The following is a 21,926-nucleotide window of genomic DNA, read 5'->3' as shown; positions in this document are numbered from 1 at the left end:
AAGATAGGGAAGGTTGAAATGGTATCTTAATTTTTTTGTCTATATTTTCCCTTCTGGTTTATAATTTTATATTAAGCATTGGGTATTCATGTATAATTTATAAAGCAAACAGCAAATAAGTAGGAACAAAGTGTCCTAAGGCAAAAATTTTCTTTTGAAAACACAAAGGTAAACATAAAATAAGTGACCATGAAGAAGTGACTGGTACAAAATTTGCCTTGCCACCATGAAAAATGTAGAAAATTACTTTTATACATTTTGATACAACAGACAGTATGGGATTATGATCTCTTAGTGAAAGGAAACAGATGAGGTTATCTGGACACTGCCTCCTGCTTTATGCTTGGCAGTAATTTCTAATCAAGACTCAAACTTAATAGCATAGCATTCACATCATCTAGTATCTATTCCGAAATTAATAGTAGGACCAAAATATAGCAAACTGTGACCTACAACCAGGAAGAAAAACAATCAATTTGTTGAAACAGACCCAGAAATACAAAGATGACACAATTAGCCTTCGAGGAGTGTTAAGTAGCTTTTGAAACATGCTTAAGGACTTGAAGGAAAATATACACACAATGAGTTAAATAGAAATATAAAGAAGATGAAACTTTAGAGATACATAATAGATTATCTGAAACAAAAAGTTCAGACGGACTTAATATCAGATTAAAACCCTACAAATAAAACATCAGTGAACTTTGAGACTTTGCAAATACATATTGTTGGGTAGAGTATTCTATAGAAGTTAATTGGATCAAATTGGTTAATAAGTGTTGTTCAGGTCTTCTATTTCCTTGCTGTTTTCCTGTACACTTGTCTTATCAATTATTCAGAGAGAGATGTTGAAATATCCACCTATTATTGTGAATTGTCTCTTTCTGCTTTTAATTTTGCCAGGTTTTGCTTCATATATTTTGAAGCTCTATCATTAGGTGCATACTCATTTAGAATTATTACATTTTCCTATTAAATTAACCTTTTTAATCATTATAAAATATTTTATGCATGATAATTTTTTAATCTTAAGTCTATTTTAAATGTCAAAATTATTTTAAACTGTAAAAGTATTTGAATAAAATGAAACAATTTTAAGATGCCATTCTTTTCTGTATGTGTGTGTATACATATATATGCACATGTATACATACATTTATGTATTTAAAAATACTGAAATAATCTGAAACTTACAAAAAGTTCTAATACAGTACAGGGAGGTTTTTTTTCCTCATAAATCCACACTATGGCAAGTTGCAACCTGATGGCCCGTTGTCCCTCAAATTCTTTCCACTTAAGGACATTGTATAATTTCACCATCAAAATCAAGAAATTAACATTGATACATTTGTACCATCTAATCTTCAGATGACTGCATTCAAGCTTTGCCAATGGTTGCAATAATATTCTCTATAGCAAAAGGATCCTATGTGTCTTATCTCCTTAGTTATCTTTAATATGGAACATTTTCACAGTCTTTCTTTGATTTTTATAAGCTTGCTACTTTCGAAGATCACTTATTTTGTAAACTTTCACTTGATTGGATCTATCTGACTTTTTTTCCTCTTGATTAGCCTCAGGTTATGTATCTTTGGCAGAAATATCACAGAAGTGATGCCATAATCTTTTTCATGTCTTCTACCAAGTAGTGCATAATTTTTATTTGTTTCATTAGTGATCGTATTTACTGTTTGGATCATTGACGAAGGTAATTTCTGCTATTCTTCTCTACTATAATGTTCTTTTTTTTCTCCCTTTGTATTTACTAGGTATATTGTTTTTAATGTTTATTTATTTTTAGAAAGAGAGTGTGAGCTGGGGAGAGGCAGAGAGAGAGAGGGAGAGAGAGAATGAATCCCAGACATGTGGCGGGGTGGGGGGAGGAGGCTCCATCTTATGAACCATAAGATCATGACCTGAGCTGAAATCAAGAATTGGATGCTTTACCAGTGCAGCCACTCAGGCTCCCCACATAGGTGTTTTTTAAAAGCACGTACATTGAAGCTGTGCATGTATTCTGTTCCTCATCAAACTCTCAATTTATTTATTTACTTATCCATATCATTATGGACTCATTGGTTCCTATTCAGTGGGTGAACATTACTTTCATACTACTATTTACATTTATGATACCATTGTCCCAGACTTCCAGTGGGAGCCACTAGAAGCTTCTCTTAGTATCCTGATCATCATAATACTTTACTTTCTGACACACAAAAAATGTTCCAGGCTCATCTTTTTCTTTTCCTGCCCCAGCTCTGGAGTCATTCATTTCTTCAAGGAGCCCTTGCTTCTTTTAGTGAGTGCTCTGCCATTGGGTTGCTGCTCTCAGACTTTCTCAAGTGGACAGGGTTAGAAAATATGTGTACTTATACATCTGCATGCAGTTTACATCTGTACTTTATTTATTCATCCATCCATCTGTCCACCTATCCACGTATATATTGAAATCCATGAGTTTGCATTGACAATTCCATTTCAAATCCAGCACCATGTGATTCACTCTAGTTTATTTCCCTTTCCTTTTTTTTTTTTCTTTAACACTGAGAAACTGGACTCTCATTATTCTTAATATATTCATTTAATTTGCTCAATCCTTCTGTAATCAAACTCCTGTCACCATAACTTCCCTCTCTTTTATGGACACCCTTTTCGTATATCGTGGGCTCCATCTCTCCGTGCTGGACTTGTTCATCAACGTGGATACCCTTTTCATCATTCTTGGCTTCTGATTTTCTGTTCTGGCTGCCCTGCCTTGTAGAACCTTCTTCACCTTCCCTCAACAGCTTGAGTTAAGCATTCTCTTCATAGAACCACTGTTCTTAGATTGTGACATCCTCCCCCAGACTGCCCCTCCATGTGGATGTCCATCTTAGTCTACAAAGGCTTAGTCAGGACAGTGTGACTCCCCATCCCCCAACGCCCCTGTCCCCTCTCCCACAGATTCCTGGTTTCTTTTCCCACTGCCAATTTCTTTTGGACTTTATTCAGGAAATGAAGAGAAGGTAGAAGGAAAGGGTAGAAAAGTAAATAATAAAACACTTTGCAAATACATTATAAAGCTGCACGTTAACTCCTACTTTATGTTCTAATACATATGTATTTATAACTCATTATTCATTGAGCTGTGAAATAATAATGATAATGAGGACTATTAATGAAAACATAACATGGCTTCTAGATTCTAAAATGTAGTGCTGTTTTTCAACAAGTAGTTATTGACCTCTTATTAGGCACATGAGTGATAATTAAAACATAAAGTATAGATTAAATATAATTTCTGCCCTTAAGGAGCTTGACATCCTTAACACCTAACAGTGAAATGATATGCAGAAGTTATTTTGCATATCAATATATTTTATAATACAGGTCAGCTAATATTGGAACTTTTCCTACTATCTAAAATAGTGAAAAGTCATATGATAATGAGAAGCAAAGATGATTGGGTTTTTAATCTAGTTTTTATTCAACAGTTTGTACACATAGGTCAGACTATCACAGTATGGCGATATATAAAATGCGTATTTTTTGCACATTACTGGAAAGATATTTAACTACACATTTTTTCTCTTTCTGTTTATTGTCAATTAATTGCCAGCCACTAATGATACACATGAATATAGTGTTATCCAGGGTTAGAGTACTTATTTCTAGTTGATGATGAAGTGACTGGAAACTTCCAGCTTTTTCTCAATGTTTTATTACATTCCTGGTAATACTTTTGGTCTTTCATCATTATTAATTCATTTAGTATTCATTGTGATAATGCTGATCATAATAAATTTATTTCAAATTCATGTAGATGTCATATTTTATTCACTGCTATAGGATTTTCATTGTAATTTGGAACTAATTAATATACCATTAAAATAAAGTGTTACCCACATTTTTCATTTTAAACATAAAAAGTCTAGCAGTTCATGACATATTGTATGAGTATTCAGCATCCCAGTGGTAACCCAAGTATCTGTAAATTTCATTTTTAAGCAGTTAAAAGAAAAGCAACAGAAAAATGTGTATAGAAGTCAAATTACAGAATATAAGTTAAAACTTAGCAGTATGTTCACTACTATATTTTTAATATTTCTCTTTAATTAATATGTATGTTTTTTGTTAGTATGATATAATATCTGTGCTTATATTTAAATGCGTTAGTATCTATAACTCCAAAAGAAATAATTTAATCTTCTTCCTGACTATGTATTACATACTAGCATTATTACCAGGAGAGATTAGAAAACAAAACAGATCATATGATTGCTTATTTTCTGCCTTTCTAATGACAATTATAAGTAAAGGGTAGGATCAAACTATACATTAGTTACAAAGAAGTATTATGAAGTAATCAATTTTTTTTCCTACCTGTTTTGCAAAGGTAGTCACCTGTTGATTGTTGGTGAGGAAGGAAAGACAAGTACTTTCAGTAATTTAAATAAAGTATATAAAAAAGAAGGAAAACAGACTTGCAATCATATTAAATGTTAATGGTTAAAAAGGTTAAGTAACCATAAGAAATAACCATCATCCTGAGTCCTCCTTCACATAAGCTTTCCTTCTTCCCAGTCTATCATCTCTGAATTGCCGACTCTACTAGACGTTGTGTTGCTGGATCTTCTCTATTTTTGCCACAAATGACATTTTATATCCTGCACCGTCACATACTCTTATTTATTGGCTAGGATAAGATTAGAAAAGAAAAACAAATTATTGTCTCCAACCCCTCAACTCCTTGAAATACCGACGTTTTTTTCATGACTTCTTCACAGCATTTGACACTACTCAGTCACGGTCTTCCTTCCTCATACCTTCCCATTAACTTCTGTAACTCTGCAAAATACTTGTCTCTTATAACCGGGCCTCATTTTTTTCTTTCCTTACTTAACATCCTGAAGTTTTGTGAGTTTTTCATTTATATAAGTGAAAATTTTCGGTATGTGTCTAAAGGCTAAATTACGTCCTACTGGCAATTTTATGAGTTCCTCTTGCACTACATTCCCATCAATACTTGGTATATCAGAAATTTTTGTTTTTTAGCCCTAGGTGTTCGATGTCTTTTCACATCTTAGTTTATTTTGTTTTAAGGAGATTGGTGCTCTTTTATGCCACAAAAGTTTAATATTACATTTGAAAATGGCTGACATGCGTTCTTCCTTTCACATTTTTGCCCTTTGTCTGTTACCCCTTTTACTTACCTTCCTTCTTCTGATTTTATCTTCCCCTCCCTCTCTTCTCCTTCAGGCACAATGATGGTTAAGAACCCAGCCTCTGGAGCCAGACTATCTAGGATCAAATCTGAGCTCTGACACGTGTTAAGACTTTGGACATATCCTGTACCTCTGTCTGCCTTAGTTTCTTCCTGTCAAATGGGGATACTATTTCAGTGTTGTGAGGAGGTGTAGTGAAGGAAGCCTGTGAATGGCAGTCTTCACAGGGGGTGAATATGTCTGGAATAGGTATGGCATCCCCCGAGAGAAAGCAGCTTTGGTAAAACAAAGGTTGACTGTTGGGGGAAACATCAGTTACCTCTGGAGCCACTGGGAATGCATGTGGGACAAAATGGATTAGATTGCTGACTTTTGGATTAAAAAAATTTTTTTTTTAATGTTTTATTTATTTTTGAGACAGAGATAGGGACAGTGTGAGCAGGGGAGGGTCAGAGAGAGAGGGAGATACAGAATCTGAAGACAGGCTCCAGGCTCTGAGCTAGCTGTCAGCACAGAGCCTGACGTGGGGCTCAAACCCACAAACTGTGAGATCATGACCTGAGCCGAAGTCGGACGCTTAGCTGACTGAGCCACCCAGGTGTCCCTGATTTTTGAATTTTAAAGTTTAGTGGAAAGACCATCATTAAATAATCACAATATACGATTGTGCTAACTATTATAAAGAGCTATGAGGATGTATAATAGAAAGGTCTGATGTGGTCTGGGGAGTCAAGGAAGGCTCTGTGGAGGAAAGGACTTCAAGCCATTCTATTTACCATGTGGAGCACAATCCAAGCATATAGTTTATATGTGTCTCTGCTGCAATTTTGTACATGCGGTGTACACAGAAAACAATAATTGAACTTTGTTTGCACCTCCTGATTGTCTAGAGTGTCCTCTTAGTCTTACTAATTTGTGTGAATCCTCTCCACCGATCTTTTTTACATCTGGGTCGCTGACTGTTATATAATCTTTGTTTTTGTTTTTGTTAGTCCTTTACAGTCAGGCTTTCTAGGTAACTCTCCTGCTTATCTAGAAGTATAATCCATCCTCTGCAAGTGTTTGTCACTGACAGCATAATTGCTCATCCGATTTTCTTTCTGTGAGCCAACTTCGTAGTATTGTCTAAGAATTTTATTGTTTGAGGGTATCCCCCCTTCTACCTTTGTTCTAATTATAAGTTTATATGAAATTTAAATATAAATAGATTTATATGAAATTATAAATTTAATGAAATCTATATATTTGATCTAGCATATAATGACCAAAAAAACAAAAACAAAAAAAAAACCTGTCTAAGGAAACATTATTCTGAGAGAATTAAAAAAAAAAAGTTCATAAATAAACAATTAGCCATTCTTTATTCATTCAGCAAACATACGGTGCTAATTAGGTGCCAACCAGCATTCTGGAAAAGAAATTACTTTGTGGTACACAGTAGTTGCCTTAAACAATATCACTTTATGCAATGGGGATGAGAAGGGAGAATTGTGATGATTGGCAAGATTAACATGGAGACCTGTCTTGACTAAACCTTTTTTTGCTGTAAGTCAGTAAAATCTAACAACTGAATTCCTTGTCTCTTTCTAAGCCCTATGGCCCTGCCCCCTGCTTGAACTTAAATGGAGTTTCTGAGAATTTTATCTAGAATAGGCATCCTGTGATGAATTCATTTTACTTAGAGGCAATTCATTTAACTGATGCATTGAGTGAAATATGCAAGCGTTTTAATCTTGCGTGATATGTGTAGGGGCATTCAAATAGTAAATTCAAGTAATTAAAAATAATGAAAAAATGCATGTTGCCATTTTTATTTCCTTATAAAAATCACTGGTAAATTAATTAGTTGCAAAGTAGTGATTATAAAAATTTTCAAAAAGTAAAGCTGTTGATAGCACATGGCCTCTCAGAGAAAGGTTAATTTTAAAAATATAGCTCATTATTTCTGAAATGCTTTATTTAGTATTTTAATTTTACTTAAAATGACATTTGAAGTATAATTATCATTTTGGAAGAAATTAAGGATTAAGTTTAAGAGGTTGATTTGCCTGGGAATTATATTAGTCACTAATGAAATGCTTTAAAAATTTCCTTTCAGTGTTGTTGATGTATTTAGAAAAAAGGAATATGATGCAGCAGTTAAAATCCAGAGCTGGTTTCGAGGCTGTCGAGTTCGGGCATATCTCAGGTATTTGATTTTGTCATGGAAACGTAAGATACTTCATAAAAATTTACTGCTTAGAAAATCTAATTTATTCATGCAAGTGCTCATTGCAAATAATCTTTTATTTTACTTGTAATGAAGTTAATAAGTTATATGATGCCCTTCTGGTCTTTTCTTATATGTCAAAAGACTAAATTATATTGACCATACCTCTGCTTTAAAAAATTCTCAACATCCTCAATATACTTGATTAGATTCTTTTCTTCAAATTCCACAGGATGTGACAAATGACTGGACTGGTATTTATAGGAATGAATTCACTGACTGCTAAGAAAGCAAAAACAAAACAAAACAAAGCAAAGCAAAAAGGAAGTGATTCCAATCCTCCCCAACATATTGATAGGTAAAGGCAAATGATGCCGGATGCTGCCATGCTATAAAGAGACTGAAACTGATCCCTATCTTAACAGTTCTCACTTTTTCTTCAGTGCTCAAACTTCCCTTTTGTCTCTCACGATTCCAAAACGTACCGCCCTGGATAAGGTGGAGGAAGAAAATTCCTCGTACATAATAACTCACTCAGATGGCGAGCTGGGAATTATGCTGTGTATCTAGCTTCTATTAGCTAGTAGGAGCCAGACTTGCAGATTTAGGTACAAATATGAGGTTTCTCTTTCGGGCACTGTACAAACTAGGAACATGGTGGCAAAGAGACTATTTTTCTTAATTGAGCAGATTAACAGGATATTAGCTTGGATTGACTGTGTAATATAAGTATGAAAGAGGAAGTGTCTCTTGACCCCGAGAATTATTTCTAAGTACTTAGAGTGACTCACATCAATAATGCCTGGCTTATGTCTCAACATGGTCCTTTGACCAGTTTTACAGTCTTAACATTCAGAAATATTTCTGAGAATTAGTTCTGAATAACTGAAATTTACAAATGTCTAATCATAAGCCCAAGAGGAATACTGAATATTTATCTCTGCCTTTTTTCTACCTCAAGAAATGGTGAATTCTACTACAGAATGATAGTTCTACTCTTTAAAAGTGCACATCAATGTGACTTTGAATTTGATTTCTTGAATTATAGAAAGGAATAGTCTAAGAAAAAATTTAAGAGAGAATCTGATTCAAGGAAAGCATGCTAATAAGTGTATATTTTACACAGGCATTTACACAGAATAGCGACTGCTATTCAAAAATGGTGGAGAGGTTACTCAGGCAGACAACATTATCAACTAATTGTGAAGGTAAATATCACAAAATTTTTATATATTAGCATTTGAATCATAGTATGCTGTTAACTTACTCGCTTCAGTCATATTTACATGCAGTTTCGAAGTTATTGGTAATAAATATTTATGTAAGAACAAAATTGTGTTTAAATTTTGGAATGAGACCTCTTCTGAGAAGCCTTTTCTGATTTTCCATGGAAAATTAAGGACTCATGGGGCACCTGGGTGGCTCAGTCGGTTGAGTGTCTGAATCTCAATTTTAGCTCAGATCAGGATCTGGCAGGTTTGTGGGATTGAGCCATGCTTCAGGCTCTGGGCTCATGGTGCAAAGTCTGCTTCGGATTCTCTCTCCCTGTCTCTGCCCCTCCTCTGCTTTCTTCTCTCTCTCTCTCTCTCAATAAATAAACATGTAAAAAAAAGAGTTAATGACTCATTTCTTTGTACCCAAACTACAAGAGATATTTTATTGTTAAAGTGCCTTTCACAGTGCATGCACTTATTTGGACTTACTTATTGATGATTTCCTCCAGTGTCTAGATGGTGAGATCTTTCCAAGTAGGCAGAGAAGCCTGTTCATTTTCGGACAGTCCACCTCTAGACTAATTCCTCTTCCATACACAGTCAATAAACATTTATTGAATTGAAGTGCCCAAAATCAATTCTACAAAATATAAAAATAAGGCAGTTTCTCTCTGTGCTGCTTACCCTTGACAATTACTGGCTGTTGAGATATTTTGAAAATTTGCCTTAAGAAATGTAGTATATACCACAACCATCTCTATCCTTTGATAGACTTGTGGATGTAACTGATAGCATGCCAACATACTCTTCATTCAGCTAAGACTTACAGGGAATGAAGAAACAATTAAAAAAATTTAATGTTTATTTGTGAGAGATATAAGTAGGGTATGAGTGGGAGAGGGGCAGAGAGAGAAAGAAACACAGAATCCTAAGCAGGCTCCAGGCGCTGAGCTGTCAGCACTGAGCCCGATGCGGGGCTTGAACCCACGAACTGTGAGATCATGACCTGAGCCGAAGTCGAAGACTTAACTGACCGAACCACTCAGTCACCCCAGAAAAAAAAATTTTTGATACAAAATGAGAAAGGTTTTAATCAGTGCTACTTCTTTTATTTTTTGGTTTGTTACTGTTTTCTATTGTGATTGTTTATTTTTAATTTATTCTTGATTCGTTGCATCTAAGTGAAATTAAAAGATGTAAATAGGAAAAGAAAAGAATAAGTAGATAAGTAAATAATAAGCATTCACCTTTAGTGAAAAAATAATTAAAACAGGTTAATAAAATACAGGAACTGCTAGGAAAAAGAGCCTACTATTTTAGATTTGATTATTCAAACAATTCTGCCATGAACTTTTTGTAAATGTTGCATCTCTCTTAGCCAGTTTCAAATCACAGTGATGCTCTTACAAAGCAGATCTGATGTCCTATACAAATTTTTGTTCTCCACAGTTAACCTTCTTTTAACATCATCACCTCCCTTGTTAGGACCTTTCCTCTATACATTACTGTTCATTCATTTTATCATTACTTGATAATCCTATTCATTGGTGAAAATGCTTATTCAACACATTTATGAGCTAAACGTAAAAGATAGTCACTTAGGACCCTACACCTGCACGTATTTCATGATAACTTCTCTAAATAACATGATTTTCTCTAGTTACGTCTCTATGCTTTCTTTTACCAGTACGGTATGTTCCCAGTTAATTAATATACATTACTTAAGTTCTTAAAATCCCACCAAAAGACAAGTTTGTTCTTTTAGTTCAGCTGATTAAATAAGCCCATTCTCCTGTCTGTAAAAATGTAAAGTGCCTCTCTTCTAGTCCCATTAGTTGTTGGCATGGGTTTCCTGTCTGGAACACTAATCTCTTACATCATTGACATTTCAGACTGCTTACAGAGTAACTTTTAAAAGTATTTATTTGTTTTTGGGAGAGCACAAGCAAGGGAGGGCAGAGAGAGGGGGACAGAGGATCTGAAGTGGGCTCTGTGCTGACAGGCTGAAGCAGCAAGCCCAGTGTGAGGCTCCAACTCATGAACTGTGAGATCCTGACCCGAGCCAAAGTTGGATGCTCAACCGATTGAGCCACTCAAGTGCCCCAAAAAATTAATTTTTTAATTTTTGAATAATTTCAGATTTACAGAAAGGTTGCAAGAATAGTACAAAGAATTCTCATATATTCTTTGCTTTATCATTTTCTCTCTTCTCTCTCTCCCTACATGGTTTGTTTGTTTGCTTTTGTCTTTTTTCTCTATGAATACATATTGTTCGTTATTTTGAATCAATTGGGACAAAGTTGCAGAAGTGATGCCCTTTACCTCTAGGTTTTTGAGTGGGTGTTTTCTACCATAAACATATTAAAATGATCAGAATCAGGAACCCATTATCTGTATAATGCTATTATTTAATCTATACACTCTCTTCATATTTCAGTGATTGTGCCAATAATGTCATTAATAGTAAAAACATCTTTTCTTGGATGTTACATTGTGCTTATTGTTATGTTTCTTTAGTCACTTTAATGTGCTTTGTCTGTGGTTTCCTATCATGACTTTGATGGTTTTGAAGAGTTTAAACTATTTTTGTATTATTTCTCAATTTTGGTTTAATTATGTTTCTTTATTGTTAAGATTGAAGTTATGCATTTTTATCAGAAATACATCTCAATACATCATATTAGGAACATGATGTCAGTTGGTTCCATGACAGCTGATGCTAACTTTGATACTTTGAAGTGGAGTCACTCACACTATAAATTTATTTTATCTTATGAGAGGATATTTCAAGACTGTGTATACATGTGTGTGTGTGTGTGTGTGTATGTGTGTGTGTATATATATCTTTTTTCTGATCAAGCTTTTTTATACTAGGTTTAGCAATGATGGCTTTGGCCAGAATCAATTTTTATATTTGTCAAACAGCAATTTTCTAACTCTGTCATTTCTTCTACATTTACTTGTTAGCATATTAGTATAAGAAATTGCCTTTTATTGTCCTATTTTTAAAAAGTATTTATATCAGTATGAACTTAATGGATTCCTGTTTTTACTCAATGGGTTATAATAAATTACTATCACTGATTGGTTCAGTGCTCAAATTGTCCAGAATTGGCCAGCAGAAGCTCTGTCAAACCAACTGTTAATAGGATCAGATTACTTAAATGGGATGATCAAAAAATTGAGGTTATTTTTTTTTTTTATGGAGTGCTGAGTGGTCTTTAGCTCCATTATTCATTAGTGGTTGAGGATCTGTATCAATGTATAGACCAGGCAATAAAGTAGACATATACATATGGCGTTCCATGAGCCTTACTGACTTCATTTCCACTCCTGTAATTTCTACTCACAAGCCACTACTCAGAAGGTGATAAATTATTGAGACATCTTTTAAATCAAATATACAAGAGTATAAACATTTCAGTGATTATTGTGAAGTATTCATCTAGGGAATCTATATTCTAATGATGCTGGAGTTGCTGAAAAAATATTTTTAAAAATTCATATAATGAGCCATTCTAGAAAATGTGGCTAGTTATTTTAGTGTCTTAACTGAGTTTGATCAAAAAGAGTAGCACTCATGGGGCACCTGGATAGCTCAGTTGGTTAAACATCTGACTTCGGCTCAAGTCATGATCTCATTGTCTGTGAGTTGGAGCCCCACATCGAGGTCAGCAAAGAGCCTTGAACCTGCTTTGGATTCTGTGTCTCCCTCTCTTCTCCTCCCCAACTCGTGCTCTCTCTCTCTCTTAAAAACAAATAAACTATATATTTTTTTAAAGAGTATCACTCAGCATGATCACTAAGTTATTCTCCAGGTTTGGATCCAATTATCTTTGAGCTCTTGGGGGAGGGGTGGAAAGATGAGATTTTCCTCATTTAAATTGGTTCTTGATGGTTTTTAAGTCTCTTAAGCTGTGAGCTATTTTAGAACAAGTCTGTTTTATTTATCTATTTTTGCCATTATGTACAGAGTACGTAACATAAGGATCTCAAATAACATAATCAAATCTCAGTAAGTAATTATTGAATGATATTAACATAGCTGCCATTTACTGATTGAAAAGTATGACTAAAATATTGTAGTAAGCATTTTACATATTTATTGTATGTACCACCTAAAGTCTGAAACCAGTCCTAGGAATATCATCATCATTTTATTGATGAAGAATTTTAGTCGTAGAGGTAGTTATTTCCCCAAGGACATATTGCTACTGATTAAGTGGTTTGATGTGATTCTAAAACCAGTAAGTATTGAGTTGGCAGGCAATTGAAGTTCAGTTCATTATTGGAGATTTCCCTCCTTTGGCTTATACAGAAGTCCATGAGGCTTAAGTAGTGCTAACATACCAGAGATCCCCACCTTTGTGGAGCCTTCATTCGGAGGAGGTCCATTGTCCTACTCCATGTATTTGATCTCTCAGGGTTCATCCTTTGAGATCTCTATGGTTAGTGGGCCACATGGAGGGAATGGGAATTTTTCTTAGAGGCCATATCCCGATATCCTTAGTACTTTGAGTCCTGTCTCTTCCACAGCTGCCACCAAGTTTATTCCTAGAGTTTTGGGCACTTCCCAGAAGCATTAGGAATGCCAAATGTTGTATTCCTTATTTCAAAAAGCTAATGCCCAGCTCCTTCCCAGGCATGTGGAATCTTTGCTCCTTTATTTCTCTTTCTCTGCTCACACCTCTCCTCTTACCCCTCTCTACCATTCTAGGAAAGCAAAGCTAGGTAGAGAGAGACAGTTAATAGTACACACTGTCACACACAGTCTGTTGTATCTATGTTTAAATCATTTCCCACATTTATTCTGCATATTTCTGGGCTAATAGCTATATACAATAATAACAATACCATATAGTACATGATTAAGTGATAAAATGAGTGATAGAGATAAGTGATTTTAAAACTTTAGTAACAGAACTCCTCCCTCACTAAAATTTTAGCAAAATTTTTAGCTCCATATGTAAAACAGGTGTAAGCAGTGCAGCTGTTTTGGAAGCTGAAGAAACTCAACTGCTTGGACCTTTTCCCTGTGGTCTCTATTGTCACCCAAGCCACACTGCATGATTCCAAGGCCACCGATTTAATTTGCTAGTCTGGGAAAGAATCACAAAAGACCCCAATGGTTTTAATTGCCTAAAGGAAAAGAAAACTGGTTCCTTGAGGAATATGCATAAGGAAGAGATTTTTTTTATTTTTATAAACTCTCCTGTAGTCTTTGAATTTTAAGCAATGTGAATGCATTATCTATTAAATAAATTAATTAAAAAGGAAAGTCAATTTAAAGGGACTCTTCCCACCAAACACATGGACAGATAATAAGGGCTTTCATGGGGAGTTAATGTTATCTCCCAAGATCAAAGAAATGAGACTTGAAACTGACCCTCAGGCTATTAGTAGATTGTAGACTGGGAAGGACATTTCAAATAGGACCAGCTTTAAGGAGGTTGTGAAGTTGGGAAGGAGCACAGTTGATGGGAGACAGGAGGGGTGTAGCTCAGAGAGTTTGGGGAGTTGAGGAAGGTTGGTTAGGAGTTGAATGTGACTTTTATCAAGTAATCTCCTACATTTGAAAAGGAATTTCTCATTTAAAACCTCTTTATATCCATTATTTCATATTTTCCAGCAATAATCTATCAAGTAGAAAGTGCACATGTTATCTTCATGTTATTGATCAAAAAATGGAGGCTTAGGAAGATTAAATGATTCATCTAAAATCCTCAGTTTCTTATACATATAGATCCACATGCTAACGCCTTCTTAAAAATCTTCTCTGCATGTCCCTCAGGTACCCCAAATCTGCTCCTCCTTATATATTCCTTTCTTTAGGTAAATGATACAATGATTCACCCAGAAATCCAGTCATCCCAGACTTCCACTACCTCCTTCTCTCTACTCTTTATCTCCTATCAGCCATCAGACAGTCTCCATTTCCCCTCATTTCAGCCTAGATGTCATCATTTTACTCCCATGCCGACAGTCCTTCTTGCCATAGCTTACAGCATAAAGTTCACACTCTTTCACTTGACATGTCAGGTGGCTCATAGTGATCCAATTGCTTCTTCTCTAACCTCACTTCTTGTTATGCCTGTATAAAATACACTTTGGGCACATGAAACCAGTTGCCATTGCCAAAACATGCACTGTCTAATAGGGTTTTTTGCAAATGCCTTTTACCCTGCCAGGAATGCCCTTCTGCACTCTGGCCCCCTTCCCCTTGCTACAAATCCCTACTTTCTGTTCCAGTCTTTACTTAAAGATTAACCTTCCCTGCTGTCCTGAAGCTGCGTGCACAATGGTGGGAGACAGCAGATATCAGGTGACCCTTCCTAGCTTTGTTCCTGTAGGCATTTGTCCCCCTGTGACACACTTGTTTATTTACATCTCTTACTTGACTGGGCACTCCTGAATGGTGGTGGCTGTTCAGTTTACCGCATCTCAAATATAGCATGGGAAATGTCACATTGAAAGCCCATGGAAATGTTTGCTAACTAATCAAATGATTCAGCGGGACGTATGTTGGATGACTTTTGCAAAGGTCACCATAACTGATGATTAGTATCAATGTGTCCCAAACCTATTCACTACACTCTTCTTCATAAAAGAATGATTCTTTCCCATCTCATTGATTTTGGACTAGGCCAGGTGTTGTGAGCAGATGGGACATATGCCACATTCAAGGTGACGTTTTAAGAGGCTTTCTCCCTCTTTCCTTCTGGCACAAGAATGGCACACCTCTGTCTTGGGCTGCTCCTTCATCCGTGGGGTTAAGATGAGGAGATGTAGAGCCTAGATAGCTACAGGGAACCCTAGTCGACAGTTAATGTATGTGAGGAATGTTTTGTTTTGTAAGCTACAAAGATAGCTGCATTTTTATCTCAGTATAGCTGATTAATAGTTATAATGATAACAAAAGCATGCATGTTTATAAGAAACATTCTGAATGGGGCACTCAGTGAAGCTTACAAAAAGATGTTTTGAGCTTTTTGAGTTTGTGATGAGGTTAGGACACCTCCGTGTGGTGATATCTTGTAAGGCGATTTTGCTGTCTCTGCAGAGTGTGTGGCATATAATAATTAACACTCAACAAGCGCTTATTAAAGTGAACTATTGCATGAGAGTTTAGATTAAGAGTCAGAGCTGGAGATAAGGATTTTAGAACCATCATTGCAAGATGACAGGATTTTCTACCTGATAGGAAAAAAAAAATATCTCAAGAGTAGAGCAGAGGGCCAAGACTTGAGGCTTGTGGAACACATTAGGCAGGATTTAGGCAGAGGAAAGGGAATTATAGACAGACGGTAACTAGAAAAGCACTTATTGCTTTTACTAGTAAGCACAGTAAGTGTTACTATGCCACAGTAAGCATAGGAGAGAAGTGATGAAAATTTGGTATTGTCAACAGTCTCAAATATGGCAAAGATCAAACAGAAAGTAAACTGGAAAAAGAGAAAGGTCCTAGGATCTCCTTAGATAGGTTCAGTAGTTTTAGACAGCTTCCCTCAAAATTCTATTAACTAAAAGATTTCTATCTGGCTTTTAAATAATTTTCATAGTGACACCAGATCATTTGAGATATCTTTTGGCTCTTGCTTCCTTGATGACTATTGTTTTTGTTTCTTTTATTCTCAACCTCCATTTCCAGCCTTCCTGCTGACTTCCAGGCTAATCTGGAAGGGTAACCCAAATTTGTCCATCGTAGGGGTCCCAGACTGTTGATTCACAACCTTAAACATCTTTTCCTGTTAGTGAGGATATGCTCTGATTCTTCTTTTTTAATAACAAAAATTTGATGGGTATGTAGGGCGTGTGCTCTGTGCATATGCGCTTCATACCTGCTGGACTCTTGCTCGAACTTGACTGCGGCCTGTTCTTCCTGGTGGATACAGATGGTCCTACTGTTAGGGAGCTTTCTTGTTTCCAACTGTATTGGGTTCTATGTAGTTGGTCCTTAACCACTCTCTGCTTTATTTCATAAATGGTGAGGTGAAAATAGTCGTTCCTCGGTGATAAGTACCTGAAAAATGTTGAAATATTTGTTCACCCATGCCATTTCAAGCATTAGCATTTTGAGTGTAACCTGAATGAATTCATCACTATAACCTCTACAGGACAGATGTATACATCTCACTATCCTTTTAAGTTTTCTTTTCTTTTCTTTACATTTTGTCATTACATAGTTTATGTTTAATATCGAATACACTATTTTTATCGCCACTCTGAGAGCAGTAAGTAGAAACGCTATTCTAATATACACCTAATATACACAATTAATTCTATATGCATTATAAATAAATAAATAAATAAATAAATAAAGCCTAAACAGCTCAATGTTATGATTTTACATTAAGATGATTCAGTGAATAACATGTACGCAACCACATTAACAGAATTCAATTAAAAGTTTTTGCTAAAGTGTGAATAACCTATGGAAGGACTATTTAATTTACTAAAACACTTATTATTTAAAAATAGATTATTCTTCAGATTATAAAAATCATTTTCTATATTGCTGAAAATCGCAGCTCACAATATTGATATAATGCTTACCATTTTACTGCTTCTTACAAACTTTTCATATTAGGTTAGTTATTGAAGGAGTAACAATGGAAAGAAATTTTATTAACTTTAAATGGGAGAAAAGATGCCATCTACTATAGAATTTCATTATATGCTGTCGTGATAAATACTAGAGGTTTTTTTTTTTTAACATTTATTTAATCTTGAGACAGAGAGAAATAGAGAAAGAGGAGACAAAGCAGGAGCAGAGGAGGGGTAGAGAGAGAGACACACACACACACAGAATCCGAAGTAGGCTCTAGACTCCAAGCTGTCAGCACAGAGCCCGACGCAGGGCTTGAACCCACAAACTGTGAGATCATGACCAGAGCCGAAGTCGATCACTTAACCAGCTGAGCCACCCAGGTGCCCCAGCAGGTTTTTTTTTAATCGATAGTAAAAATATATAAAATATTGGTCACTGTTTTCAAAACTGATGCGATTGACATGGTTACTTCTACAGATATTTTTACTTCTCTTAATTAGATGAATAAATCTTTCTTTGATAGTTGGGAAAATGACCAATTCTTTTTATGAATTTCTGTACAGGACTTCCAACTAAAGGATAAGTTAATAAGGTGACATCTATCACCCTTCAGTGTCAGAGCAAAAAACTGAAACATATTTTTTTTCCCTTCAAGGTCTTGCATTTTAGATAAATACCAGAGAGTAGATAACTTAAGATTCTGACCTACTATTATTAATTTAACACTTTCTTAATATGTTTTCATAATTATGAAATGAATTTAGATTTGGTTCCCCTGCTTTTAAAGATTATATTAATAATAACTGTGAGAAATAATATAATTGGCTTTTAATGTGTGTGTGTGTGTGTGTGTGTGTGTGTGTGTGTGAGAAAGGGTACTTTCAAAATCAGCTGTTGATAATGAACAGATTGGTATCAGTTGCCAACAAACAATGCAAAGCATATGCACAAAATATTCATGATTATTTGGTAATAAATCATTTTAATGATTATACTCAAAATTATGAAATGAGGATGGCACTGATGTGGAAAATAACAAAGGCTCAGGCTCATCAGATCTGTTATCCATATGTGCACAGCTTCTAAAAGTTCCATTGTCATCACTTTAATGCAAATTTTTCCTTTGTACTGCCCAATCCAACAAATAAAGACAGTTGATCTGGTCGAGTTTATATAAACGTATTATTCAAAATTATTATAAGAATGTATTGCTCTAAGTGTTTTGCTTTTGATGAGCAAAGGAGAAAAAGAGAGAAACAAACCAAGAAACAGACTTAAGTACAGAGAACAAACTGATAGTTACCAGAAGGGAGGTGGGTAGGGGGATGGGTGAAATAGGTGAAGCAGATTAAGAAGAGCACTTGTCTTGATGAGCACTGTTATGTACAGAACTGTTGAATCAGTATATTGTACACCTGGAACTAATATAACACTATGTGTCATCTATACTGGAATTGAAAATAAAAAAAAACTTCAGGAAAAAATTTTTTAAAAAGTATTCTGCTTTTAAAAATGACGATTTTCTCCTTGAAACTTTTTTTGGTTCTCAACCTAAATACTCAATAATAAAGGAAATACGAAATAATTTAGAGTATGTTATGTAGCAAAATACCACATAGCCATTGTGTGTAAAAATATGTGAATGAAGAACCTAAAAATGGGGAACAAGAAACATCTGTATTACATCTATACAGATCAAGGTGGAAGAGCCTTGAAGAGGAATTAGCCACCTAGAGCGGAAGGAGAGGAATTGGCATTAAGAGTTTAAGACTTAAGAGGGGGAACATTCCTAGTTCACAAGGTCTGGGACATGGCGAGGGGAGTGTAAGTTACCCTGAAGTGTTGGTCATTGGGACTGAGAAAAGCAGGAAGTGGTGGGATTTCGTAATTTAGTGTTTTGTCCACATGAATTTGGAAAGTCTTGAGATGATGGCGGGAGCTGTGATGAAGAGTGAGACCATTAGCTTGGGGTCAGAATCTTTAGAGCAGATGATTGGAGCCCATCAGGGAGAGGTGAGGAGGAGGAAGTATGGAGGCTAAGTAATATGAGACCTGAGGGATGACGATACTAAAAAGGGACAGAGGGTCTAAATGTGGAAAGCTTGAGGTTAAGAAGTAAGGCTTCTTGTTCTTTTGGTTTTTGTTGTTGTTGTTGTTGTCCATTTAATTTTTAATTTGAGAAAGAGAGAGTGAGTATGAGAAGGGGAAAGGGCAGAGGGAGAGAGACACAGAATCCCAAGTGTGCTGACTGCCAGCTCAGAGCCTGGAGCCTATTTCAGAGTCTGTCACTCCCTCCCTCTCTTACCCTCCCCTGCTCACGCTCTCTCTCTCTCCTAGAAATAAAATAAAAATATTTAAAAAAATAATAAAAAATAAAGGAGTCCCTTTTATTGGTTTGTGAAAGTATGCTTTGGAATTAGGAGAACGCCGGCTTCCTCCAGTTGATGGTACTTGGAGTGGGCGAGAAAAGATAGTTTGTCCTATGAATGCTTGCAAGAAAAACAGGAGAGATGGGATTTGGACAGCTATAGCAAAGAATGATAAGAATGATAAGACATTTCAGGCAAGGGGACTACTATGGACATGGAGGTGAAGAAATAAAAATAGCGATTTTATCACATTGAGCTTTAAAGAAATGAAGTGGTGAGAGATAATTCGGGTAAAAAATTGGGACCTGATTATGGTGAGGTTTGAATACACTTGACCTCTAAGAGAGTGATTCTCCTTTATCCCCAGCCACTCTCCCATTGTAATTCACCTGACAGAAAAAGAAGCAGAGAGAAACTCAAAATATGAAACATGCTTCCATCAGTAATCATGGTCCAATCCCACTGAATAGCAGCCCTGACCAAAAGGTTCACGTGGATATTAATCACTCAAAAAATTATGATTTTAAAAGGAATACATCCTCCAAAATTTTTTTGTTTCAGCAGCCTTCTAAAAATTGAGCTGGATCACATGGCAAAGGCCGTACAGCTAACAAATGGTTGATTTAGTATTGAAATGCTGTTTTTCATCGCAGAAATTCTTCCTGCTCTGTTATAAAGGCAACATAACAATTCTATTTATCTTTCTTCCTTCCTTCCTTCCTTCCTTTCTTTCTTTCTTTCTTTCTTTCTTTCTTTCTTTCTTTCTTTCTCTCTCTCTCTCTCTCTCTCTCTCTCTCTCTCTTTCTTTCTTTCTTTCTTTCTTTCTTTCTTTCTTTCTTTCTTTCTTTCTTTCTCCATTCCTCTTTCCCTTCCTTTGTTTCTTCAACAAACATTTGGGAAAAAAAATCTATAATTGAGCATCATGTTTTCATTACGATGAAAATATCACCATTTGTGCTTGATTTTCAGCCTAGATTTTTAGTCTTAGTAGACTTGGTACCTTAATGGTAAAATGGGAATTTAATAAATAATAGGAAAAATTTTAAGACTTTTGTCTGCTGAGAAATTGCAATAGCTTGTCATTCATGGATATATTATTAATATTTAGCGGCTAAGATAGGCTTTGCTTATCCATCTTCATGGAGTGGGAAAAAACAAATTTCTAGGACAGAATTCTAGAAAATAATCTTAAGAACAAATCTTTGGTATGATTTATATTTTAACTACATAATGAAATTAAAGAAAAAAAACCCCAAACACTAATAAATAGTACCATCACTCAGAATGGAAATAAAAAGACTTAGATGAAAGAAATTTTACAAAATTTTAAAGTGCCTAAGTGTCTTGTAGATAGTTCATGGAAATGAACAATTCACATCCACCAATGATTCTTTTAGTGTTTTTTCAAATTGTGGTAAAATGCATGTATCATAAAATTTGCTATTTTTACCATTTTTAACTGTACTATTATTATTCAGTGGTATTAGGTACAGTTACATTTTTTATGCAACTATCATGATTGCCTATCTCCAAAACTATTCCTTCATCACAACTGGAAACCCTGCACCCATTTAGCAATAGCTCTCCACACCCTTTAACCCCTGGTAACCACTATTCTACTTTCTGTCTCTGTGAATTTGACTGTTCCAGGTACCTCTTATAATCAGGATCATGCTCTGCTTTTCGCACATGTATATATTTTTGTTACTTTCCAAAGCAAATACATTTAATACTAAGTAGTGGTTCAAATGCGAATGGTACATGATAATCAAAGTGCCATTCCACCTTTTAACTGTAAAATTCAGAATGCTTACACTTTAAACCTAGCTCTCTTTTTTCTTCTTTGTTCAGAATAAAATTTAACCTCTTACATTTTGGAACTTTAATTATCATTAAATTACATACTTTTAGCTCCAAAATGTGTAATAGCACCAGTGTGAAAACCCCTTCTCTAATTATCATCAACTGTGTCCCAAGCACCTTAAATATTTTATTTCATTTTAATCTTCACCTGAACTCTCTGAAGTATGTACTGTTCCCTTTTGTGGGCATGGAAGCTAAGATGGGCAGACTTTAAGGGATCTGTTCAGAGCCACACGGCTGGTAAAAGCAATATCCGGAACTGAACTCAGTTCTGTTGCTGGAAGGCTCACACGCACTCAGTGTCGCTAACTGGGCAGCCGCATGATAAAGCTAAGAAACGTTATCTTTTTCTGAACCCACACTGTCTCAAAACTGTAAATTTTAATATGTTTCTTCTGTATGAAAACATTCAGTGGTTGTATCTGCCTCAATATGACTTGAAGAAATATGGTATTAAAGTAAATCTTTTAAATTCACCTCAAACACCAAGAATCATGCCTTGCTTGCTATGATGAAGAA

The 21,926-nt window shown here is 35.3% G+C and overlaps 1 protein-coding gene across 1 annotated transcript in view; it reads left to right on the top strand.

The window, feature by feature from the left end:
• Positions 1-21,926, top strand: part of SPATA17 (spermatogenesis associated 17) — a gene marked incomplete at its 3' end in the record, with an annotated part of 145,774 nt that overhangs the window by 5,502 nt on the left and 118,346 nt on the right. The window contains exons 2-3 of the mRNA XM_039249895.1: positions 7,303-7,392; positions 8,540-8,621. Coding sequence (XP_039105826.1) covers positions 7,303-7,392; positions 8,540-8,621 — 172 coding nt within the window. The remainder of the gene's footprint in view (positions 1-7,302; positions 7,393-8,539; positions 8,622-21,926) is intronic.

Source organism: Hyaena hyaena, unplaced genomic scaffold, assembly GCF_003009895.1.
Source record: "Hyaena hyaena isolate Hyena2069 unplaced genomic scaffold, ASM300989v1 scaffold_349, whole genome shotgun sequence".
In the NCBI taxonomy this organism is placed as follows: domain Eukaryota; kingdom Metazoa; phylum Chordata; class Mammalia; order Carnivora; family Hyaenidae; genus Hyaena; species Hyaena hyaena.
This window is presented reverse-complemented; position numbering and strand designations above follow the sequence as displayed.